The sequence below is a fragment of the Elgaria multicarinata genome, chromosome 8 (genome assembly GCF_023053635.1).
Source record: "Elgaria multicarinata webbii isolate HBS135686 ecotype San Diego chromosome 8, rElgMul1.1.pri, whole genome shotgun sequence".
Taxonomy (NCBI): domain Eukaryota; kingdom Metazoa; phylum Chordata; class Lepidosauria; order Squamata; family Anguidae; genus Elgaria; species Elgaria multicarinata.
This window is the reverse complement of record NC_086178.1, coordinates 57,043,895-57,070,432: the sequence shown is the minus strand read 5'-3', so window position 1 is coordinate 57,070,432 and position 26,538 is coordinate 57,043,895. Positions and strand designations below refer to the sequence as shown.

At 45.1% G+C, this 26,538-nt stretch overlaps 1 protein-coding gene across 1 annotated transcript; it reads left to right on the top strand.

Moving 5' to 3' along the window:
- Positions 1-26,538, top strand: LOC134402791 (solute carrier family 2, facilitated glucose transporter member 5-like). The gene is made up of 12 exons (XM_063132538.1): positions 1-166; positions 7,825-7,923; positions 8,225-8,385; positions 9,675-9,799; positions 10,536-10,681; positions 11,762-11,894; positions 12,531-12,718; positions 14,052-14,162; positions 19,878-19,979; positions 20,591-20,666; positions 22,805-22,932; positions 25,237-26,538. Exons 1-12 carry the CDS (start codon positions 125-127, stop codon positions 25,471-25,473), a joined length of 1,548 nt encoding a protein of 515 aa, XP_062988608.1. The 5' UTR covers positions 1-124; the 3' UTR covers positions 25,474-26,538.

Sequence of the window (26,538 nt, the reverse complement as noted above, 5' to 3'; positions counted from 1 at the left end):
CAGTCCCGTTCATCATGGGTCACTGAAATGAACAAGAGGATTGCCACCAGGTTATTTCACTTCTCGTTGCCAAGCCTGCATCATATTGTTGTCCGGACGTAAGGTGGAGGGCTATCTTGCCCAAATGGACAGCAACCCTTTTTTCTTCTACAGGGCGATCACTGGGGTAAGTAATTTTTCCAACCTTCACTATGCCACGGAGGCATCTCCCTTGAGCTTGGCCTGCTGCTGTGCCGGGCATTCCTCAAGGGATTAGGTGGGATTTTAATTGCACCCGACTCGAGAAGGCTGCCCAAGGCTATATCCCCAGCTACTGTGCTCTGTGTGAAGTGACAGTTTCCTGGGTTGGGAACTTGCTTGCTGGCCTAAGGAATTTGAGGCAAAGGTGGCGAGGGTGGGTGGGTAAATCTAGATGACCTTTTCTAAGTCTCAAGAGCTTTCCAGCTGTAGATGCCACTGGGTTGAAAGAAGGGTCTACATCGGGAATGGTGCTGGCTAGGTATTTTAGAACAGCCTTCCCTTCCATATCTTTTGGATTTCAGTACCTATCAGCCCCAGCCTGCATGACCAATAGCCAGGGATTCTGGGAGTTATCATCTGAAACATCTGGAGGGCACCAGGCTGAAGGAGGCTGCTTTAGAAAATAATGCTTCAGCCATGGTGCTATTCAAACTGCATCTCATGCTCTCTGCTGTCTGCTTCAGCTTCTCTGTGTATGGCTGGCTGGTGGCTACCCAGACCTGTTCTAAGTTTGCCGCTCAGCTTTCCTGTTTGCCTTTTTAATTTGCATATATTATGAACGGTAAGGAATTGCCCTAAGGCAATGTTGGACAGCCCACAGCCTTTGGGCCACATGCGGTCCCCAGGTGCAGGTGGTGTTGGCCCTGTGCTCTCCCACCCCGCTCTGGCCACAGAATTCCTTGCTCCGTGCCACTGCCACCCATCAGCACCACTGCTTCTGCAGCACTACCGGTGGCACAAAAGGAGGTATATGCCTATTGCACCATTGGTCCATCTAGCCCAGTATTGTCGACACTGACTGGCAGCGGCTCTTCTGAATATTACTTGCCCTACCTGGAGATGCCTGGAATCAAATGTAGAATATTCTGCATGCAAAGTATGAGCTATGCCATAGCTCTTCTCCTAAAGCCACCTCCCCCCCCACTGACCCTGCAGCAGCAGTATTTGCTGCTTTTGCACTGCTAATGGTGGCCCAAAAACAGCAATGCTGGTCTGGATTTATGGGGAAAGGAGGAAGCTTTAGGGCTAATGTATGATGTCTAGGCTTCACCAACCCCAAATTTTGGAAAATGATTCTCCATAATTAAATGCATTATCTTCCCAAAGGATAAGTATTGGGCTCTAAAGGAGTCTCTTAAACTAGCACAGAGAGGCAGAACAGGAAGGGTAAAAGCTGGGCCAGTTCCAGTTTAGACATGGGGTTCCGTTTAGCCTGGAATGTTGATATGCCCTGACTATGTGGCTCAGGAGGGAGAAATGGGATTGTCCATCTCTTGCTGCTTAGGAAGCAGTAATGAATGCTGTGCCTTTACAGCCTGTTCAAGGATACAGAACACTGGTATCTTTGCTGCCCATTACAGGACCTGACACAGCCACATAAAAGTAACCTAGGAGCAGTAGCATGAGTGTGGATATACACGCACACGCACATGCTTGCAAAAAACCTTTGATACACTAAAGTCCTTCCTGAATGTCTTTGCTCCATCCATGCCAGGCTGTCCTCCTTTCTTGTATGCACAGACACGGATCCAGAGGGTGATCCGGTTTGAATGGATGTTGAGTACTATCCATTCATCCAGGCTTAAAAAAGAAAAAGACCTGGTTGCCAATAAGTTTCTCAGCCTGAGTCATATTTTACCCTCCAGCTAGAAGCCAATAAGGTTCCAGCCATTTCTTCTTATTTCTGTATGCAGGCTTGATTATTTATTTATTTATTTATTTTTAAAGTAATGCTACAACCATCTGCTTGGTCTATTTCGGATAAGCTAAGCTAGGGAATCCCCTGTAGTTATTCCTGTATATATCAAAATATATTTCACCAACCCAACTCTGTATGAAGACATTCCAGTCTGAAGCTGTTGAGATGTGAATATTGGAGAATTCACCTCTTCCCCAGGGTGGCCTGTTATAATTCAGTGGCTATTTCTGTCCTTAGGGAAATGTTAAGTCTTGTTTCTAAAGCAAATGTCTCCAGCTTTAACTTCTTGTCTTTGGGATCTCCCTCCACCCTATTAAAGAGCCCCTCTGTGTCTCTCTGCTTTTTTTTTTCCATATACAAATTGGGCTTCATTTGTATTGCCTTAGTCAAAGTATCTAAATTTTTGCTGTAAAAAGTTCCATTCCATCTGGTAATACGACTGTTTTGGGTTAAGCTACCTGCATACCAGTGTTAGCTATTTTGGTTTCTGTTACCATGTGTTTTGTATTACCCAGATTAACACCATCCATCTAAGAAGGTCTCTCTATATGCTGTTTGACAAACGCTAATTTTGCCCCACTGGGTAACTGCCCTTTCTCTTCCTTGAACCCACACAAGTTGTTTTGTCTCATCTGAAATGTATTGAAGAACTTAGAAATTAGTTCTTCTACCCCTTAGAAGAACTAAAATGGCACTGAAAGTGTGTGTGTGCGTGTGTGATGTATTAATTCATTAGCATGCTATTTCTGTGTTTATTCTCTTCTTCTGTTTTTCCTGCATAAACTTTTACCTTCATTTAAAATGCCCTAGATTTTTGCTGCTTGCTATTCAAAAGTCCTGGCCTATGCCCACTTAAGACTCTCTGTCTATTTATTACTATTTACATTATTTAAATACCACCTTCCAAATGAATTTGCCTATGGTGGAAGTACTGCTGGTTAGGGTATCAGCTGATATGGGGCTAGTTGAATGGGGTGTTTTGGATAGAGTTTCACTCCCCGTTAAGAGTAAGGTTAAGATCTTGGGGGTGATTGGATGTGTGCGTGGCCTGCAATGGTTTTTGCCAGCTTAGATTGCTACATCAACTGAGTCCTTTCCTGGTGAAGATGGATGTGGCCACAGTCAATTGTGCCCAAATAACATCCGGATTAGGTTACTGCAAAGCACTCGACATGCAGCTGCCCTTGAAGAGATCAACTCCAGTTGATTCAAAATACAGTTGCCAGAATATTGATTGGAGCTCATTGAACAGAGCACATAGTTCTGATTGTTTCATCTCCACTGGTCCAATTCAAGGAGTTGTTTTTAAAGCCCCATCCTTAGTCTCAGAGCTCCATCACACCAGCATTATAGCCCACTGTCATGGGGTGTTACATACAAAGGACTCAGATGACGCTGTCCATGTCCTGCCCTGATCTCACATCTTCCACCCCTCTTTGTGAGGTTTCCAAGTGCGGGGAAGGAACGTTTTTTCCAGCAGTGCTTGCGACCCACTACATGTATTTTTATCCCATCGCCCTCAATGTTCTGAGGGCGGGGCAGCATTGCTGATGAAAGGGAGGGGCATGCCAGGGTGAGGTGTCCCTTCGAACAACCAATCGATTGTATAGGGAGGTACAAATGAGATCTGCGGGGTGGGGGGGAAACAGCAGTTCTGAGGAGAGGTGTGAAGATGAATGAAATGTAAGGCTTTCAAACGCTAAGTAAATGGAGGGAGATAATACGAGGGCAAGCGTTCAGATGTGATGGAGCCACCAGTTTCATGTCCCCTTGCCATCTGAAGTTTGATAGCGGGTATGCAAGGTGGGAGAGAGGCCTGCCTGGTCCTAGCAATATTCACCTTCATGTAGTGAAACCATGGCTTTTCCAGAAATCCTTTGAAGATAACATAAGTTAATCAATGAAGAACCTCGACGGCAGGCCTTCTCTGTAGCGGCACCCACCCTCTGGAAAACCCTCCCTCATTTGGTTTAGGAGGCAGAAAATGTAATAACTTTTAAAAGCCTCCTAAAAACATATCTTTTTAAACAAGCTTTCCCTGGACTGTAATTTATTCTGGTTTTATGTGATTTTGAAGTTTTAATCTGAATTTTATGGTTTTAGTTGTAAACTGCCCAGAGAGCTTAGGCTGTATAAATATGTAATAAATAAATAAATAAATAATAGGTTTAGGGTTGCTGGTGGTGGTGGTGGTGTGTGTGTGTGTGTGTGTGTGTGTGTGTGTGTGTTGTTTGCTGCTGCACTTTTCTTCAGTTGTGTTAGCAGTTTTGTTATATTGTTTAATTGTTAATATTGTATTTGTATAGTCTAATCTTCTTTTGAAGCCTGCTGTTGGCTTCCTTGGATATGGTTTGTGATAGGAAGCCAAGACTAAAAATATTTTAAGATAAATTCTATTTAAGAGGCTATTCTTTAAGAGACTAGGTGATTAGTTGGATTCGCCCTTGTGTTAAAATAAGAAAGGGCTTTCACATCAGCCCCCAGATAATTGCCTATGCTACCAAGGACATTCTCACCTATCAGGGCCTAAAGACGTGGTATAATCATGTCACAAACTGGACTTATTTTCACCACGATTTCTCTCATTAAAGAGACACCAGTCCTATTCAGATGACACTTTGGGAAACATGGTTATGCTAACCATGGTTAATATAGTTATCACTTACAACGCCTAGTGATGCTGCCATATGACCATGGAACCATGCCCTGCTGTGTGGTTTGCCTAATCACACCCTAATAGGGCTGCTAACCCTATTGCAGCATGTGGTTAGTGAAGGTGGTTAAATTATGGTTATGTAGCAACTATAGTTAGGGAAAATGCCCTACACAAGACATGCTAAACCTTCATGGTTAGCTCGAAATGCTTAACCGCCATGGCTTAGCATGTTGCCAGAACAGGGTTGCTGCTTCCTATCCCTCCCATCATTTCTGCAAGCTAATTGTGATCCCATTGTCTTTAATTACCATGAATTGGTCTAAAAGATTTCCCCTATTTTATGTGAGATGAGCCTGCAGAGGTAGCAATTGATATGTAGCCCCCCTGCAACTATTGCATTAATTTGTCTTATTAACAAACAAACAAAACCCTTCTCTATTCACATTTACATGCTCTGCTTCTACAGTATTGCTTATTTCCAGTCCCAAAGGGGCATGAAACACCCTTTTCCAATTGTGAATGTTTCTCTTATTGAAGGACAGGACTCAAGTATTCCTTGAGCCGAGCCTGGCCAGAGGTAGACAGCCCAGGGAAGGGAGGTTAGGCAACATAGTGTCCCCCAGATATACTGTAACTCCCATATGCCCCAGCCAGCAGAAACAATGGTAAGGGATTGTGGGGTCTGGAGTCTAAAACATCTAGAGGACCCCAGTTTGCCTACCCCAAATGCTCTATTGGATTAATTGTAATGGCTTAAACAAAGATTTAGGAAAGTCTGGAGCTATACAAGTGTGCTTTGCTCTTTCTCTACACTGGGTAAAGAAAGGCTGTTTTTAGCCAAATTTCGAAACATCCCTTTTCCTTCTATGTTTTGAGTGCCTTGTGATTCTGATTTCCTTAAAATCTATCATCTCCCCATCCCCTAATTGCGATATTGTGCCTTGAATTTAACATTCAGTGCCTACCCTTGTTTCGCTGCTTTGCTGTGTTTCATGCTCAGATACTCTTCTTTTTGTCAGAGATGTTGATGCATTTCTAATGGGATTTGGGTAATTAAAGCAGTGGCAGATTATTACCCAGTTTTGTGAGGATTCTAAGGGAACCTACTGTGGGGCAACTGTAGGAGGTTAGTGAAATAGAGCCCCTTTTAGTCCACAGCAACCATGAGTTTAGGTGTTACTGCAATATGATGACTATGTAGAAAGGAGGACAGGACTCCCGTATCTTTAACAGTTGCATAGAAAAGGGAATTTCAGCAGGTGTCATTTGTATATATGCAGCACCTGGTGAAATTCCCTCTTCATCACAACTGTTAAAGCTGCAGGAGCCCTGCCCTCTTTTGTATTTGATCAAGTGGGTAGGGCTCCTGCAGCTTTAACTGTTTTGATGAAGAGGGAATTTCACCAGGTGCTGCATGCATACAAATGACACCTGCTGACCTGTCCTCCTTTTCAAATTGTCACCCTATGTTACTGCAAAACAGCAAGGGCTTGCTAGATGGCTTGCTGGAGGATACCAGCATCCACTGCTGAGCACCACTGTATGAGGGATTTCTTTTAATACAGAGGTGCTCTTACCAGAAGGTGTCTTGAGACAGTGGAGGAAGCATGGGGTTTGTTATTAGCATTTTAGCACCATGTACATGGACAGCAGCATCTAGCATGGGATGGTAGGGCCTGCTTTGGGCATTGTTCGGAGCTCTGCACCTCCATGGTACTGAGGGAATAACCCCCATGTTACCTACACTCTAAGAGTGCTTGGTCACCCTCTTCTGTTCAGCAGATGCTAGTATTCTCCACCAAGCTTCCTCATAAGTCACCACTTGTGTGAAAGCTAGTTAGCGAACCCCTGGACTTTATTTGTTAAAAGTCACCTTAGGACCAGCTCTGCTTGCAAGAAGTATGTGTGTGAGAGAGAAGGGGGGTGTCTACCATGGAGTTGAGTAGAAGTCAATGCAGCATTTGAGTGACAGTTCCTCTGCTCTCTCTTCTCCCCTGGTCCTCCCAATGGTATCCCATCAGCTATTGCTGCGAAAAAACAATCCCAGTGGCTCTCCTAGAGTGACACTCCTTCCTTTCACCGCTCTTGCCAGGCAACTCTGTAGCCAGTGGGAAAAGTCAATTCAATGCAACGGAAAACTCCACGGAGCCAGCCAAACAACACACAACACAATGGTTGTGTGGGAACTCTCCTCTGCACAGCGTGGATATTCTGTGTGGAGTATTTTCCCAAAACAACCTCCACCGTTGTGTGGAGTTCTCCCACCAGACAACACATTTCTCAACAATGATTTAAAAACTCCACGGTGGAGTTCTAAAACCACCCTTGAGAAACTTGTTGTCTGAACTGAGCCAGAAAGAGAGAGATTGGGCCTCTTCAGACAACACACTAAGCCATGGTTAGGCCACTAACCCTTTTGCAGCAAATGGTTAGCAAGTGTGTTTAAACCATGGTTATGTAGCCTCCATGGTTAGGAATGGTTCACACGACATGCTAAGTCATGGTTCACACGACATGCTAAGCCATAGTGTTTACCTCAAAATGTTTAACCACCATAGCTTAGCATAGCATCTGAACAAGTCAGAGAGAGAGAGAGAGAGAGAGAGAGAGAGAGAGAGAGGCATTCTCACAATTGTGCAGCGTGGACTGAACCTCGGAGCCAGAGTGGCAGGTGATCAGAGTAGCAAAAGCAAACTCCATTTTGTACCTGTAGTCATGCTGGTGCTATCATTTAAGTGGAGTTAAAATGCAAAATTGCACATGCTCAGGGTTGCCAAACAGGAATGTAGAAGCAGTTGTTCACCGTGCTAGTTGCGTGGAGAGAAGAGACATGTTAGTTGTGTACTTTGCAGCTAAAGCAATAGCGCACGGCCATTTAAAAAACACCCCCAACTAAGATCATTAAGTCCAGGGTCTTTTAACTGGCTGATTAAATTCTTCTGTAAACCATACTGAGCTCAAATTCCTTAACACTGGAGCAAACTTAGCTCTGACCATTTTGTTTAGGGCTGGACTGCAAGTTGCTTCAGTTTTCCAGTCCTCTAAGCATTCTTGTAGCTGCTCATTTGTCACCTCTAGAATTTTTCAGCGCCATTTTGAATCACTGAAGTAGGTTGCCTCACAATGTAGAGAATCTCGGGTGATTCTTGAAGATGGAATGAGTCGTTTGGGATGCCTCACGATCCATTTCCATCTCTTCCTTGTCTGACGTGCATTTTGTCTCTCCCAGTACCTCACGTTCCCACTGCTTGCTGTCACCGTCCTGTCATCATTTGGATCCTCCATGCTTTATGGCTACAACCTGGCTGTGGTGAACTCTCCAGCAGCGGTAAGGTTGGGATGGGAAATCAATGCGATATTCACCCACTATCCTGGCCTCTCCTAAACTAACACATATGACTTCACTGATAGAAGAGGCCCTCTCCCCACTCCTGGCCTGATACGCCATGGTGAACCAACTCCCCCACCCCACCCCACCCCCAATATCTCACGGTGTTTGACACTCTCCATTCCAGACTTCATGCGGCTCCAACTGTGGTTTAGCCCTGATCATGGTGGGTGTGGAGCTACAGCTCTGACAATGTTCTCATGTGCAACCTCTTCCCATGCTGTATCATTCTCCTTTGCAGCACATCAAAGCATTCTACAATGCCACGTGGTACCAGCGTTATGGGTACGGCCTGGCTCCAGGGCCCCTCACGCTCATGTACTCGCTGACGGTCTCAGTCTTTGCACTGGGAGGCCTGTTGGGGTCCTTTCCCGTGGGGATGCTGGTAACCCAATATGGAAGGTAAGAGCAGTGGCAACAAGGCCATCGTCCTCCAAGTCTGAGTCTGGCAGCAGAGATGAGCTGGCAGGTTCATCATGCTGCTGAGCATTGTGTGACACACAGAATGTGGGGGAAAGCAAACAAGGCGGGCCTCAGCAGAGTTTGGCACCTTCTGAGGCCCACACCACAGCAGGGGCTCCAGTACCAGCCCAAAGGCCAGTGCTCCCCAATCTGGTGCCCTTCAAATGTGCAGGACTACACATCCCATTATCCCAATCCTCATGTTGACTGGGGATGGTTGTAATCTGACACATCTGGAGGAACAAGGTTGGGGAAGGCTGCCGTAGAGCAGAGCCATCTAGATGTTTTGGCCTACAATTCCCATCATCTCTCACCATTGGCTATGCAGGCTAAAGCTGATGGGGGTCATTGGCCAAAACATCTGAAGGGCCACAAGTTTTGCTCTAGAGCCTTCTGCCCGGCTGCTATTCCTCCATGTTGTTGTTCCTGTTCACCTGTCCCCTTTAAGCAAATGACTAGTGCTCCAAGCAAGGAGAAACAATGGCCTTGGCCCACCTTGCCATCTTCCTCTGGACAACTCTATGGATTGGGTCCACTTCACAAGGGTCAGATCTGCACCTTGGGTCATATCATTACGAATGTGGAATAAAAATCAAGGGGGAAACCCACTCCCTATCCAACCTTAAGCCAATTTGCCTACTAAGCTCCACCTCAGTGAACACCTAGGCTGTACTGAGGACTTCACTCATGTCTTGGGTTTAAACTGAATTGAGGCTGCTTGCCAGATATCAACTCTACGATAAGAACAATTCCCATGTGCTCTAGCAAGCAGTTTAAGCTCCGGACATTACAATAATCCAGCCAACACTGAACTACATCCTATTTGGCTAGATGATTCATTTCTGATTTATATGTGGTAGGGCAGCTTTCCCCAGCGTAATGCTCTTCTGATGCTTCAAACTACAATGCCCAGCACTCCCAGACAACATGGCCATGATGGCTGGAGGTTGATTATAGTTCTAGTCCAACTCATCTGGAGGCCATCAAGTTGGGGGAGGCTGTGTTAGGATATAGTCAATCCGTTCTAGTGGGAATCACAGAGGAGAAGGAATGCCATGCTCTGTTAAGGGAAAGGAAGAAAGGGGTGGTTGTGCTATGTCAGTTTTGGGGATTCAAGTTGGGTGTTGGGCTGCACTGGAAAACGGAGTGCTCGGGGGGCTGAGGAAGGAAAAAACAATATGGTGGGCTTTGGAACTTTCTGACATTAAAACCTCTATAATCCCTACCAGGAATGGTACCCTGGTACGTAGCAACATCCTGGTCTTCCTGGCTGGCATGTTAATGGGGTTCAGTCGGTACTTGGAGTCACCTGAATTGGTCATCATCGGACGTTTCATCACCGGCATTCACTCTGGTAGGAGATGCCAGTCTGCTCAGCGTTTCCCTTTCATATTTGTGTGTGGCCTTTGTGAAGCGATGTCAGGTATCACATTGCACCACTATGTAGTCCTCACAAATGACAGACAAGGTTGTAGACCTGTTTCTGGATTGTATCCTTTGGCCTGTGAGAGGAGGGGGCTTACATGGTTGACACTCAGAAGCAAGTCTCTTGGAGTTCAATACGATGCCAGAATATTGAGCTGGGCAGGAAGCATCTCTTTCCATTTCCCCCATCTCTCCATTTCCCCCTCCCTCCAAAAAGATTGGAGACCCCTGGTCTCGCCATCACTGTCTCCTTTGCTAATGAAGTTCCTTATTGAACTTTATGGAAAACAAAAGAAAAAGTTGTGCTTTTTATTCAAAAGTTGGAACAAAGTTCTTGCCTAGAAAAAAAAAGTACATTAATTAAATTGAATGTAGATGCTTTTCCTGCACCTTCTGAATTTATCTGCTCTCCGTGAAATTTCATGGTGCAATAAACTATTAAGGTGCTGCATCATTCTGCATCTTTGTTGCAACTAGCAAATATGGCTACTTTGGGGGTTAATGTAGATTAGTTCTTCTTGAAGATATGAGGCTGGTCCTCAGCTCTGAGGCTGCTTGCTCAAAGAGTGTTGTTCTGGCCCTATGGAACTTTTTCTCCTCATTGCCATGAGGTAACCACTGGTTATCCACCACCTTCTCTTCTTTTCTTTCCTTCTTCCTACCAGGGATCTGTCTCAGTGTGGTGCCCATGTACCTGGGAGAAATTGCCCCTAAAAACCTTCGTGGATTCCTAGGCCTTGTACCAAGCATCTTCATCTGCCTGGGGGTCTTCTCTGCCCAAGTTCTGGGCCTACCGGAGCTGCTGGGGGAAGTAAATATTTGTGCATGGAATGGGTTGGGATGTTATAAGAGGTTTAGAAGAGGCAGGTGGATTTTACCTTCTTAAACCCAAATATAACCCATAGACTGAAGCATAAAAATGTGGATTTTAAAATTTTATTTATTTATTTATTTATTTATTTATTTATTTATTTATTACATTTCTATACTGCCCAATAGCTGGAGCTCTCTGGGCGGTTCACAAAAGTTAAAAACATTCAAAGTATAAAACAACAGTATAAAACCATAATATAAAATACAATATAAAAGCTCAACCAGATAAAAACAGCAGCAATGCAAAATTACAAATTTAAAACACCAAGTTAAAATTTATTTATAGACTGTTAAAATGCTGGGAGAATAAAAAGGTCTTCACCTGGCGTCTAAAAGCATATAACGTAGGTGCCAAGCGAACCTCCTTAGGGAGCTCATTCCACAGCTGGGGTGCCACAGCAGAGAAGGCCCTCCTCCTGGTAGCCACCTGCCTCACTTCCATAAACATGCAGTTTTCAAACAAAATTGCAAGTTTGGAAACTTGCAAGCTATTCCACTAAAATGGCTCTTATCCTCCAGAGGTGTCTTCAACTATTTCCTATCCATTCTGGAGCATTCGCCTTTGATTTTCCTAACAAAAGATGTGCTTGGCGTCTGATCATTTAAGAACTTGCAGCAGTCACTCATAACTCCTCTTCACCCTCTCTTCTCTAACCCCCAAACTCCTTTGCAGCAATCATATAGAAAACCCATACTGATGCTGTAAGAAATATATTCTGCACTAACCACTTTATAAGATCAAAATTCTCTGTGATTATGGGAAAAGGAACCAACATCAAAGATTATGTTGGAGAAAGAGGGGAGTGACAGATTTGGAGTAGGAGGGGGAAATTCACTATACAGGTCACCCTCTTTTCTACCCATGCACGTACCCCTGCCCACCCAACAATTCTGTCATACCCTAATAGCCACCATTCATTTTCTTATGTTTTCAACACCTGCCTTGTGTATATGCTCCACTTTGCCAGAAGCAAGCTCCCCCAAATCCCTTCCACCCCTTGGGGTACTCTCTTTCTAGGATGCCTACTGGCCTCTCTTCCTCTCTGTGGTGGTGATCCCTGCCTTCCTGCAGCTCCTGCTGCTACACTGGTTTCCAGAAAGTCCCCGTTACCTGCTTATTGAGAAGAATAATGTCCATGGAGCCACTGATGGTGAGTGGGGCGCTCCCTGCTGCTTGCCTCCCAACACCGATGGACAGGGTTTGGTCTAGAACACAGCTGCCTTTCCCATGCCCAGATCCAGGAATGAGCCAGGCTCCATCTTCTCCTATTCATTCCCAATTTTCAGGACAAAAAAGCAGGTTTGTATGGCCAACCCTGATACCCTGCTGGTGGGGTTTTTTTAAGCCACAAAACACACACAGCAGCAGCACCTGTTTGCTTCACTCAAACATCTCAGTTTGGCATAGAAATCCAGATGGTATTATTAGTATGTTGTTGTTGTTGTTGTTGTTGTATAAAAAGGAGAGGAGTCCCAACTTGAATTGAGGATCTGTTTGAGCCAATCCTTCTAGCAGTTATGGAGCCTGCACAGTTAACCACAGAATTATTTGCAGATCTGTATATTTACATATTAGATCCAAACTCTTGTGTGTATGTGTGTGGGAGAGAGAGAGAGAGAGAGAACATTAAAATGTGGGATCTTTGCATCTTACCATTTGAAAATATTTTTGGTGTGTCCATCGGGGGGCAGAAGCTTTGCTGTGGCAGCTGTATACATCCCATGAGGTGTCAGTTGTCCAGCCCAGCCGAGAATATTCTCATCCAACTCACATTTACCCCTTACAGCACTGCGCTGTTTCCTTGGCAAATGCGATGTGCAGGATGTGATTGAGGAGATGCAGGAGGAGAAGCGTTCACTCGCCTCTGCGGAGACTGTGTCAGTGTGGCATCTGCTGTTGGATCGCTCCGTGCGATGGCAAGTGCTCTCCGTTGTGGTGATCAACATGGGCATGCAGCTCTCAGGAATTGATGCGGTGAGGGCTGCTGTGTTGAGTCCCCTGCCCCAGAATCATCAGCAATGCCTCTGTGCTGCTCCCCCTCTTTCGCCTCTGACATCAGTGGGAGGGGGAACTTGTGGTCTTCCAGATGTTGTGGACTTAGGGATGTCCATCACTTGGGAATATAGTTCTTTTTTTGGCTCAATGGAGTTCCTCAGCATGTAAAATTCGCATTTGCAAGCCGCGCTGCAAGCTTACCCCCAAACTCTGGGAACTTTTTTGCACTTTTTTTTAGGGGTGGGGAAGGTTCCGCAGTTTGCACAAATTATGGCTGAATTTGTGCAATGTCAGCCACAATTTGCACAAATTGTTCAGAAATTTGCTCAAATTGCAGAACCTTCCCCCCAAATGCACAAAATTCTCAGAAAAATCCACAATGTGGCCTGACATATTGCAGATTGAGTCAGGTGCTACAGCAGGAATTGAAACAAAATCCAGGGAGATGAGACTAGGAAAATCCCTTCAATTCCACCCCCACCCCCATCAGCCCTAGCCAGCATAGCCAAAAGTGAGGGATGATGGGATTTGCAGTCCAACACATCTGGAAGGCCACCAGTTGCCTCCGCCTGACCTACATATTCACGCTCAACTGTGTCCTTACTTTGCTGTTCCCTTCCCCTGTTTAAACCTGTAGACTCACAGCTGGGAAAGGTTATACCCATCTCAAAATGTATTAATTGTGTTCTCTGTCAGGAATTTAAAATGTTAAACTGATATCGTTAATTTTCCCAATAAACCTGTGTGGTAGATCAGTATTTCTATCTTTCAACTGTGGAGGGGGGGAGTGTATAGGACAAGGAAACAGTGACATGCCCACTGCTAATTTTGATTTGAACCCAGACTGTGTTTATTAGGACCCACTGGCTTGTATGGAGAGAGTAAGCAGAAATCATCTATGGGGGTTTATAGACACACACTCAGAAAGGCAGACAGAGTTTGATTTATCAGTTCCATAACTCACCTGATTTCCAGTAGAGCTGTCTCCCTCTCAAGCAGCATGAAGAGTTACCCTGACTTGGGGCAGATCTACACCTGGTATCATATTGATACAATCCCATTATGATACCACTAGATCAGTCATGTGCATTTATACCTCATAGCACACAAAGTGACATCTGCTGTGGTATTTTGGATAATATGGAATAAAAAGAGGGAAACAACACTAGAAAAGTGGTATATGGAATGTGTAATACCCCCCAACAGTGATCAGTACACTTCCATACTGATAAAAGCACTAGTGTAGATCTAGTCTTGGATAGAATACAAACCAGGCCTACCTATGTTCATGACTTCTCTTCTTCATTGACAGATATGGTTTTACACAAATGCTATTTTTGAGAATGCCGGCATCCCTGATGCAGAGATCCCCTACACTACAGTGGGCACAGGTGCAATTGAGGTTGTTGCTGGCTTGATAGGCGTAAGTGTGTGAAGTTCTGGATTGGGTGTGTGTTGTCCTTGAGGGGGCATTGTTCTTATGCCTTCAGTTGGGCTAGGGAAATAAACTAGCATGAGCTTTGTATGAGATGGGGCAACCATCTCCTACCTCAGCATGGGGCCTTTTCAGTGATTAAGGCATAGCCATGGTTCCCTTAGACTTCTCTCTGCCATTCTTCAAGAGTGAGGAAAGGGTCCAGAGCTGAGAAAAGCTGATGTGCCTCTGAACATCTATGTTTAATGTTTATCTGTGGTTGTGCCCAGAATGGCTTCTCAGATTGCCCATACCCTCCCCCAATGCCGACCCCAATCTAGGAGAACAGAATGAGATAAGAGAGTAGCTGTGAAATGAGAAATCCACTCCATCTTTGCTCTGTCTCAGAGTTTTTAGGCCAAAGTGACCTCCACTGGTCAGAAAAGATTAGTTTTGGTAGGGGAATCTAGAAAGCAGTGGGTTGGTATGGTAGGGAAGCCTGGGTGACAGCCAGAGAGGATTCTAGGATCAAAAACCTTCAGCTTAAGGCATTTACAAATTGAATCATGTAACAAGAAGCATAAAAATGGTAAGTCAAGATGCCCATCTTAATTTTTGTGTCGTATAAGCAGTAAACATGTTCTACTATCTTGCATATTGTGCTGATTTAGAATCTAGCTTCCATACACCAATGCTTTGCCTTGGTCTCCTAGTCCCAATTCTCCACTTCTGCAGGTTGTGGGGAATACTGGAGCTTGTGACAGTAAACGCTACATCCATTTTTAATAAGATACATGTTAAGTTCTAGATAGCTTATCTTAAGCTGCAGAGCACCATTAGGATGCCAAAAAAGAGGAAATGCATCACCAAAAAAGAGGACACCAATTTGTATAACATTTGCATATGTTTATATTTATAGATGTAAATTTAGTAATAATTACTACAATTTAAATAGAAATATAATACTTCTCATCATGGTGGGTGGAAAACCAACTACGTGACCTGTTGTGCCTGCTCAGCCTGCCATCCAGTTGCTAAGTGTTGGGGATGTGTGGATTGTGAAAAATCTGTTCCATTTGTGTTTTGCAGATTGTCAGGCACCAATCCAAGGAATTGGATTTTTTTCCCAATTTCTGAATTTGTGCAAATTTGTACATGCACAAGTATGCAAATCTCCCAAAATGTGCAAATTCCCCCCAAATGTGCATTTTTGTGCTTTAGCCTATGGGGGGAAATGCACATTTTTAGCCGTGTTTTTTTTTTAATTTGGGGGTATTTTTTATGACAAAATTTGTGCAAAATTCCCAAAGGTTGTGAAAATGGTCACAAGTCCGCAGACTCTGTTCAACAGGGGAAAAGCTGGTCTGCTGCAGAATCCATTGGTTGGATTCATAAATATCCAAACTTATTTGGTTCCATTACAGATTTCTCTGACATTCCTATTAAGTGTTAATGGTCAGTCTGGTCACACAGTAGTTGTGAGTTCCATTGAGAATAAGAAGATAGAGAGAGATAGAGATAGTGTATGTGTATATAAATGTTAAAACTGGATGCACTACTGTTGTTCATTCGTGTTGTTTTGGAGCGCTGTGTCATGGGCATTGCATCACCTACATATCGGCTTTTTCAAGTAAGAAGTCAGCACCTGGATCTTTCACTGCAAGGTGCCTATGGGGTTACTTGTTGTCAGTGCCTGTGTCGTAAATCACCAGTGTTACACTCGATAAGCAGGAGGGAAAAGTCAACAAACAGTCCATGGTCGAAAGCCGAAGTATCCATCCAAAGCCGGGTCAACAATACAGGAATCAAAAAGGCATCAAAACATAGCCAGGGTCCTGTCCAAGGTCAGGATAAGTCCAGGCAAGATCAAGGAGCTGGTATGCAAGCGACGAAGACAATGCACCAAAACAATAGTTGCTTCCAGTGTCGCTTCTGAATTCAGGGAAGTCTTTTATGGGGAGTGTGGTGACTGGGGATTGTTATCAGCTGCATGGGCCTTCGGCTAGCTTCTGCCTGTTCCTGTGAAGGGCCCCACCCACAAACACTCCCAAGCTCAGCTGTTCCTCCTTCCCATTTAATCCCTCAAACTGAAGCACCACAGCCTGGTCCGGGCACTCTCTCCCTCCACCCCTCTTGCCTTGCCCTGTTCAGCATGCCACCCAGAAGGGAGTTGATCATTCTCTCCCCCCCCCCCGCATTTTTATTGTATTAACAGAACAACAACAACAAAAATAACAATAAATTGTGAAAAAGAAAAACAGAAACATTACATATATAGGAAAATCATCATTTTTGCACCAACTATACCATTCATTTTTAAAAGGCTGGGGGAGTGTTATGCATAGGTTTCAAGAAAAACAGATCAAATATCTGTGTACTTATTCATTCGCAAGTTGTGCCTATAAAACACCCATTCAAATGTTGATAGCGTTGTTAAGTTCTCTGTCCATTGCATTATGGGAGGTGAGGACTTTTCCTTCCAACGTGATAGTTTAAGTCTTTTAGCTGTCATAAGGGCTCTGAAAATTCATTTGCGCTGACCATGTGCTCGCTTCCAAGAAGCCGGTAGGTAGTTTAGGAGGACGTGCACATTTTTCAATACTAAAGATTGTTTCAGTACAAAGTTTATCCTTATTATAACCTCCTCCCAAAAGGGGGTGACTACTGGGCATTGCCAAAACATAAGAATTAAAGAAGCAAATGAATTAAAGAAGTTGTTCATTTGCCCTCCACACTCACTAGATATGCTGCTCCCTGAGCTAGTAGACGTCCTTTCCTTCCAGCCCTAGCTATGTCTCTTCTAAGCTGCTCCTGCAGAGTGAGTGAGTGAGTGAGTGATGGCAGTGTTTTCCTTGCCAGAGCACCAGACAAGGCAAATGAAGAATGAAATGAGACATCTTGGAAGGGCATCCCGGCTGTTTCTTATTCTCCCCTGGAGGAAGGTTCAAGGGAGTGAGGAGGAAGAGGCAACAAGGAGAATGACTGGCAGAGGGGTGCTTGGTTCTATATGTTTCTTCCTCAAGTGGGGAACGGGTGAAGCACCCTCAGGCTATGATCCAGTACAATACCTGGGCGTAAGCCAGTGGGACCTACTTGAACACAGTGGGCCTTTCTTCTGAGTAGACATGCAGAGGATTGTGCTCTTAGAATTATTCTCTTCATTTAAAGAAAACACAGGCTGGGGTGTTTATATCATGATGTTTATATCATGATGGTGTGGGGGGAGCATAGGAGAACCAATCACAGTGTTTTCTCATAAATTCAGGGATCCAGTCACAGTGCAGAGTTAGTCACCGACTGCTCCCCTCCCCACCCCTGGTGCCTTGTATATCAGGGTGGGCAGAAGGTAGATACTCAGAAGTTTGGACTTCAACTCCCAGCATTCTGGCAGGGACTTCTGGAAGTTGAACTCCCAAACATCTGGAGATCTACCTTCTGCCAATGCCTGATGTAGATTTCTCCTTCCTTTTCACTCAGTAAAAAGGGTAAACAGTGGCATCTCCTATCCGCTGAGAGTGACTCATCAGTAACACCAAAGGACAGAAGTCGTTTATTAAGCAAATAGCTTGCTTCCCACTACTGGAAGACATTTGTAGCACTAAGAATTTGCTTTGGGAAATGACTCAAATGGACTCTTAGAATTATTATGAATAGCCCATAGGTTTGCATGGACTGAGCCTCATGTGGCACAGAGCTGTAAAGCAGCAGTTACTGCAGCCGAAACTCTCCCCATGGCCTGAGTTCGATCCCAGTAGAAGCTGGTTCCAGGCAGCTGGCTCGGGTCGACTCAGCCTTCCATCCTCCCGAGGTCGGTAAAATGAGTACCCAGTTAGCTGGGGGAAAGGTAATAACGGCCGGGGAAGGCAACGGCAAACCACCCCACTATAAGGCCTGCCAAGAAAACGTCAGCAAAAGCTGGCGTCCCTCCAAGAGTCAGTAATGACTCAGTGCTTGCATGAGAGGTTCCTTTCCTTTCCCTTGCATGGACTATAGACAGGTAGAAAAAAGGCTTTTGAGAGGTCCATTTAGCTGTACCTGTACATAACCTCATCCAATGCGGATTTTTTGTTTGTTTGCTTTTGTTAGAGGTATAAATTACAAAAATATCCTGTACTTAATAGATCTTGAGGCTTGTCAGAGGGGTGTTCACTACAGCTGTCACCATCCCTTTGATTCCAAATTTTAGCATGGCTGGGACAACTTTCTAGCCAGATGTCACCCAGGGCCGGTGCCTCTCCATTACACAAACACACAGCTCTCCCGCCTACCAACAGCCTTTGCTGCCCATCAGCAATGCCTAACTCCAGCAAGCTCATCGCTCCATCAGCCTGATTGCTCCTGAGTGCCGACAAAAACGGCCCCCAATGGATGCACTGAGGTTGGTTATAAAATTACAGGCATTTGTTCTGCTGTCAGCGGCTTTCCTGCTTTGGCTTCCTTCTGGCAGCTTCTCTCCACCACCCCCATCCCCATCCTGGCAACCACAGGCTCCTGGATCCCAGTACACCCCCTTCCTTCTCCCCCCCCCCACGCCCGACCCTCAATTCTCTCCCATAGCTGGAGCAGAGCCAGGGTCCTGCCCTCTAGGCCAAATACAATATGTTAGACTCAATTCCTCTTCCAGGCATAGAGATCCACAAATGCCTGTGTGCGTGAGCCCCCTTGAATCAAGCAGGCCCCTCTCTTCTCCCAGAATTGAGCCTAACTGCTTCTCAACACCACCTGCCTTGTAATGCACAAGATGAAAGGCCCTTCCCAAAGCCAGAAATAAAGCCAGGAACCTGCACTCCCATTAGATCAAGGAATATATACTTCAGAAGAATTGATGTTACTGTTATTCCCTTGCTGGACCCCATTCTCTTCCTACCTCTGGAGACCAAACCCAGAATGGTTAGATGTCAGCATTCCAGCCTCCTTTTATGGATACCATGATGAACTTGCCCTGCTTTAGAGCACTCTCACTTTAGCTGATGTCTCTCTGTGCAGTAGTGTTAGGTCTGCTACCCAATGAACCCACCTGGATCTCTGTGTGTCTACATGGAGATACACATAAGAGTCACACAGCAGCGTAGTGGTAAATGAAAGTGCAGGCACTCATCATGGCAGCCTCCATAGCCACATACCCCAAGAGCAGTCCAAAAATGCAGGCAGCTGTGTTGATCCATATCAACAAACCAGTTCTACCTGTGCCAGGAGCAGGTCTTTTGTAAAGTGAATGGCCCATTCAAGACCAAGAGACTCCAAAATACTTTGTTTTACAACAGGCAACAATCTTTAATTCATTTAATTTCTTATAGTTCTATGCATCCCCATACCCAAAGCTCTTGGAGGGGGGGGTTTCCACAAAAATTAAAAACCATTAAAATATATAAAGTATAAAACCGTTCATACAAGGACATAAAACAGATAGCACACACAACTTATACCTAAAACGATTTAAAACCATCAGCCAGAGGCTCATGACATGGTGCCAAATGCCTGAGAAATATATTGTTGGTGGGGAAATTCATCAGTCCCTCCCTGCAGCCTGGCTACTGTGAGGATTGCAACTAAGCTCAGAGGGAACAGGGGATTCTGAAGGGGGGTGGCAGATGATGTCAGAGTTCCTGCAAATCAGAAAGTGCTGGTGCTGTGCTTCTGTGAATGCTGGCTCCACTATACTACTGGAGACACACACAGAGAGACAACCAATCTCCCCTATACTAAAGTACTTTTCTCTTATAGTGTTTCACTATTGAGAAGGTGGGACGTCGCCCTCTCATCATAATTGGTTTCTGCTTCATGGGCATTTGCTGCATAGGCATCACCCTGTCCCTGGTGCTGCAGGTGAGAACTTCCCCATGGACATGGCTACACCTGTGGATCTAGGTTGGTAACAAAATCTCTGCAGTACCACCCCAGAAGATTTGGTTTCATGCATCAGTTCAGGCTGTGCTATTAGGGGGTGGCAAGTCCTCAGCAGTTTTTTCCTGTTATATATACCACTCTTGTTGCCATCCGTCCACTGGACTTCCTCTTCCCATCTAGCGGCTAAAACATAAATACAAAGGCAATTTGGTTCCAGTCTGCTAGGTGAAATTATTTCAGTGTTGGTGTGATTCCACCAAATGAGGGAGGATGAAAGAGAATCCTGCCATCTCTGAAAGACTGATCAAAACATGTGAAGATGAAACCGAAGGGCATCAGACAAGTTACATAACAGGAGGGGAGACCAGAGAAGTTCAGAGCTGGGATAACTGAGTGCTATGCATCACTAGCTGGAACTGAGCTGCCCAGCTAAAGAAGGACAACTGGACTGGGATAGCTAGCAGTTTGCAGACTGCAGCTGTAGAGTGCAGTCCTGGTGTAGTGGTGGAATCCAGGAGTTGGGAGTGAGAGAAAGGCACTCATTTGTACTTTGTGCTAACTCTTTCAACATCCTCCTATCCTTCCTGCAGGCAACGGTGTCCTGGATGCATTATGTCAGTGTGGCCTGTGTCATTGGGATCATCGCAGGATTCTGCATGGGACCAGGTGGGTTCCTAGTGCTAAAGGCGGGGAGGTAGTATTCAAGGAATGTCAGGGAAATACAGCTCCTATTCAAGCCCAGCAGATGTCTGGAGGGCCTGAGACCACAGACATCTGGATTGAAGGCCTCCAGCCTCCTGTAGTTGAAAATCCCAACAGCAGGAGTGTGAGGGAATGGGTGTGAGAAGTGAGTTGATAGAATGCAGAATAATTTGCGCTCTTGAGTTACAGAATTAGGGGTGGTGAGTTTTCTTCTTGCTATTGTCTTTGATGCTTTTGTTAGACCCACTTGAGGTTGATTGATGTTATAAAAATATAGAATTGGCTGTGGAAGTTTTGAGCATCCAAATGATCATGGTCCACAGTAGGCCATTGGAAGCATAGGCATGCACAGCACATTTCATTAGGGTGTGTACCTTAAAGGGCCCAATTGGAGCAGAGGAAGGGGAAGCGTGCTTTCTCTCTCTGTCTCTCTCTTTCTCACACACACACACACACACCTGTTCCAATTGCAGGCCCAAGCTTTCCAGGGCCTCCAGAAAGTGTGTAATTCTCCTCCACCACACTAATAGCGTCTAACATTAGTGTGGTGGGGGGAATTATGCATTTTCTGGAAGCATCGGAAAGCATGTGTTCTCCTCCTCTCCAATTGGGGCCTTAAGGCCCCAATTGGAGCAGAGGAGGGGAAAGCACGCTTTCTCCGCCCCGCCCCCCCACTGCTCAGGGAATTACGCACTTTACAAAGGCTCCAGAAAGTGCATTCCTGCCCTCCCTAAAGGCCTGATTCAAGTAAGGGGGGCATGGCGTGGGAAAGCAGAGGCAGCTCCAGAGATATTAGGGTGTGCTAGGGCACATTTGGAATACCCCGGGTGCACACCTAGGGCTGGCAGGAAACTGCATCTATATTCACCCATCATACCATAAAAGTGGTGATACGCAGTAAGGGCTGGAGGCTCCAATGTGAGTGAAGTCGTGAATCCGGTCCGGGTTTCAGGCAGAACCGGTAAGAATTCTAAAGGAGGATTCACCGCTCCACTGACATTGGAGCCACCAGCCTCAACTGGCGATACGTGAATTGGCTATCAAAATTCTGGAGTTCTTCTGCTTTTTTACTTTTGGTTGCAATTCCTCTACTTGCTGCTGCTAACGAAGAGGCGAAAGCACAGCACTCTAAATATGATGGACGAGGCGGCTGCTGGTTTACCCAATTGATGTATTAGTGCAGCCGCCAACAGATCCATAATTCATTGTCGGCCCAGAATTTATTCGCTGTAATTACATCTTTAATTAGGATTTTAATGGCTCATTGTTCACAAACAATGATGAATCTGACTTTTAAAATAAAAATATCTCTCTTCCCACTCTGGGTAATCTGTGAGCAATGCTCAATCAGGTTGTTTTTTCTTAACATTCTTTCAATGGATTTTTAAAAAAGAAAAAGAAAACATTTATTTTAGGAAGCCATTCTACAAGCTCCTGAAAGAAAGAGGTGCTGCTTAGATTGCCACAGGATAAAAAGCGCAGCTCTGGGACTACTGGGGGAAAATAATATGGTTAGAACTTGAACATTCCTATTCCATAGGCACAGGTCTTGACCCCTGTGCAGAATAACTTCTTCTGTTAAAGAAGTCTCTGTTCTTAGCATCATGTTAGCATCCTATTGTGACAGTATCCCATTGTGTCCATGCATGCTCCCGGGATATCCTGTGTGTCATTTACATGAACAAAGATGACCCCGGGACAATCCCAGGATAAACCTTAGGTCTAGCTAAAGCCTGAGTCAGACCATTGATCCATCTAACCCAGTATTGTTGACACTGACTGGCAGCAGCTCTCCAGGGTTTCAGGCAGGATTCCTTTCCTTGCCCTACCTGGAGAAGCCGGGGATCGAACCTGGGACCTTCTGCATGCAAAGTATGTGCTCTGTCACACAGAGCCACAGCCCTTCCCAAAGACTGTACTGGAAATCACAGTCTTTGGAGAATCCTAATACTTTTCTTCCAAGACAAGTTGAACCATCCCAAAAGCTTTACTTTCAGGGTCCAGTTCTCTTTGTATACTGACAGTTTGGCCCCATTGAAAGGGGCTCAGTCTATAAGTCCAGCTTGGCTTTTCTGGTTCTGAGTACTGTCTATTTCTTACAGCTGGAGTCCCATTTTTGATGACAGCTGAACTCTTCAAGCAGTCACATCGGCCATCCGCCTACATTGTGGGTGGCTCCCTCAACTGGCTCTCGAACTTCACAGTTGGCTTTATGTTTCCCTTCCTGCAGGTAATGCTGGCACTAAGTGGGTGGTATTGGCCACAATCCCCCAATAGCAGGGGTGTAGTACCTCTGGCCCACCTGGGGTCCCAATCCACCTCTTTGGGGTTCCCCAGATGGCCCTTTCCCCTGGCCCCACACTTTCCCCCTGACCAAGTGGAAGGTTCCCAGATTTTGTGCAGTTTCTCTGCATTCTAAAATGAGATGTTTCTCCCAAGGCTTTACTTACTGGCAGTAAGAGCTTCAAGCCAAACTATGCTGGTAGGTTTGTTATTTTGGCCCCACTGACCACTTGAATACAGCCTAGGGGAGCTTCTCCAAAATAGAATTTGGCCCTCTGGTGGAAAGAGGTTCAACACCCCTGTCTAACAGGGATACAAATTCTTATGCCATGTGGAGCTATTAATATAAGTCTCCACAACTGTAATAGTAGCCTGCCAGGGGGTAATGTGCGTATTGGTTCTGGGGTTAGGTCCCTTCTGGCAGTAGTTACTGTACACAACAAAGAAGAGGACGAAATGCTGTATCTCCTGTGTGACCTAGAAAGAAATTATCATTAGAAGCAGGGAAAGACCTCCACAGGTACTGCATAGCTTAATGCAGCCTTCCCCAACCTGGTGAGCTCCATATGTTTTGGAGTACAATTCCCAGCATTCCTGGCCATTGGCCATGCTGGCTGGAGCTGATGGGAGTTGGAGTCCAATACCCTGGAGGGTGACGGGTCACTCACCCTGAGACAAAGGTGGGAAGATACATCGAGCAGCAGCCCAGTTAGTACTGAAGCAAATGGTGGAGACAGCACTGACTCTGTGTGTGTGTGTGTGTGTGTGTGTGTGTGTGTGTGTGTGTGAGAGAGAGAGAGAGAGAGAGAGAGAGAGAGAGAGAGAGAGAGAGCATCTTTTCAGACCTAAAAAGACCAGTTAGTGATCCTCAAATTACAGGGGAGAGAACTTGCAGCAAAACCCAGCTGGTCTTGACAGATGATTCCCTAATCAGATCACAAGGATGTACCAAACAGCAAACCAATTCCACCAAGCAGCATGTTTTGTAACTGACATTCACTGCCTCAAGACATGAAATCATTACGTTCTAAAAGTACCAGGCCTTCTCTCATATAAGCAGTGCAAGGAGGCCCCACTGGAGGAGGGAGAGGTTCCAGGCCTCCTGTTGTAGGGCCAGAGAAGGATCAGGGTAGCATCGCTATGTGGTGGAGGGGTGTGTGTGTATGTAAAACTATGCTAATTAATTTCAGTCATAGCATTTGAGTTTCCTGGGTCTACATTTGAAGCCTATCTGTGATCTAGATTGGTAAATGGTTCTCATTGCCTGAGGGAAATGCATCAAGAGGAAGGGGAAAAGGCTCTAGCTCAGTGATAGAGCCCATGCTTTGCACACAAGTGGTACCAAGTTCAACCCCTAGCATCTCCAGGCTGAAAACAACAGAATGAAATTTAATAGGGATAAATGCCAAGTTCTACACTTAGGAAAAAGAAACCAAATGCACAGTTACAAGATGGGGGATACTTGGCTCAGCAATACTACAAGCGAGAAGGATCTTGGGATTGTTGTAGATCACAAGCTGAATATGGAAACAAAGCATTATGAGGAGAGACTGAAAGAACTGTGAATGTTTAGCCTTGAGAAGAGAAGACTGAGGGGAGACATGATAGCACTCTTCAAATACTTGAAAGATTGTCAAACAGAGGAGGGCCAGGATCTCTTCTCAATCATCCCAGAGTGCAGGACACGGAATAATGGACTCAAGTTAAAGGAAGCCAGATTCTGGCTGGACATCAGGAAAAACATCCTGACTGTTAAAGCAGTGTGACAATGGAACCAATTACCTAGGGAAGTTGTGGGTTGTCCCACACTAGAGGCATTCAAGAGGCACCTGGACAGCCATCTGTCAGGTATGTTTTAAGGTAGAGTCCTGCATTGAGCAGGGGGTTGGCCTCGATGGTATAGGCCCCTCCCAGCTCTACTATTCTATGTTTCTGTGATTTTATGAAATGGGAATGATCCCTCGCAGAAAGACTGGAAAGCCACAGCCAGCCATGGTAGACAATGCTGAGCTAGATGAACCAGTGGTCTGACTGGGTGTAAGGCAGTTTCCTACGTTTCTAACAGGCTGTGGGTTTGTGAAGGCCAGAGATGGTACCTGGTGCTGAGATAATGGGGTCTGCGGCAGAGGCAGTGGAATCCAAAATACTTTAAATGCCGATGGTTGGTTTTTATTGCATTAGATGAGGTAGAATTCATGAGGACTGAGGAAAGCCTGTACATGCCTTGACTTTAGTGTGTTTCCATTCTCAGATGTCAGCTGGTGCCTTCTGCTATCTGGTCTTCTGTGGCGTTTGCCTTTTGGTCGCATTGTATGTCTATGTTATCATCCCTGAAACTAAAAACAAGACATTTATGGAGATCAGCCACATGTTTGCCACCCGCCACACTTTCCTCTCCGGCTTGCCAGACTCTGTCAAGATGACCAAGTTCAATGGTTATGGTGCTGTGGAGAACAGCTCCCTGGAACTCTCTGGGTCAGGATCCTAGCTTCCGTGATGCTTCTCTATTCACAATTTTGGGATGCCGTTTCCCCTCCAACTGGGAAGCCACCTTGATGAGCTTTCTTCTGTCATTGGGCAAAAAGAGATGATAATACTGATTCTCTTCCTTCAGCTCCTTTCTTCCTGCCTGGGCCACAGTACAAAGAATATCTGGGGAAAACTTTGAGGAGCATCTGATTCAGACCTAAAGAGTCTGCCTCTGCCCCCCACCCCCAGTACTTGTGGGGCTCTTCAGTTTAAAGCCTTTACTTCCACTTTCCCTGTCTTCTCCTGAGGGCTGGGAATAAAAAGATCAGGGTGACAACTATTCTCAGGAAACTCAGCAAAACAGACTGTATGTCATGGGTGGGACTCATTCTTTTTTCCTATAAGACATTGATTTTATTTCATTTATTACATTTCTATACCGCCGAAGTTCTTTGGGCAGTTTACAAAGATGAAAACCTCAAAAGTACATTACAAAAACCATTTACACACAAACATATGAACAGACAGCACACACGAAGATGCATATGTCTAAAACAAATTTAGAGAGTTTGAGGGAGATCTACCGGCCTGCTTCCAGATTTTCCTTGCCTTCAGCTATACTCACATGTGGCTTGAGAGCAGAGATCAACAATAAGAAGTCACACCTGCAATACTGCAACCAAACAGCAACATTAGAATGATGCTGGTAGATCAATTTAGCACCTATTTTGTAAGAATTCCATGATACATGTACATCCCATGCGCAACTGAGCCCAACCTGCCTGAAAAGAAAAGGGAGAAATAAATAAAATCTTAATAAATAAATAAATAAATGCCCACTCAGCCATGGAATTACCTTCTAAAAGACCAAAAACAATATACTCCTAAGGTATTCCACTCAACAACATTCATGCATTCATAAGAAACTCTGTACCAACATCGGTCCATACAGAGCAGCACCAAATATCACAAACAGCATAAACTGGTCACAGCCACCACACATTTACATCTGCACCCCTCCACAATAAGAGTGTAAAGCCAAGATAAAAATCACATGCACAAACACACACAGTAGCTACAGCGA

Coding starts and splice junctions, on each gene's coding strand:
- LOC134402791 (XM_063132538.1), top strand. CDS start 125: ATGGACAGCAACCCTTTTTTCTTCTACAGGGCGATCACTGGG. Junction 10,682..11,761: donor TACCGGAGCTGCTGGGGGAA/GTAAATATTTGT, acceptor CTCTCTTTCTAG/GATGCCTACTGGCCTCTCTT. Junction 22,933..25,236: donor TTATGTTTCCCTTCCTGCAG/GTAATGCTGGCA, acceptor TTCCATTCTCAG/ATGTCAGCTGGTGCCTTCTG.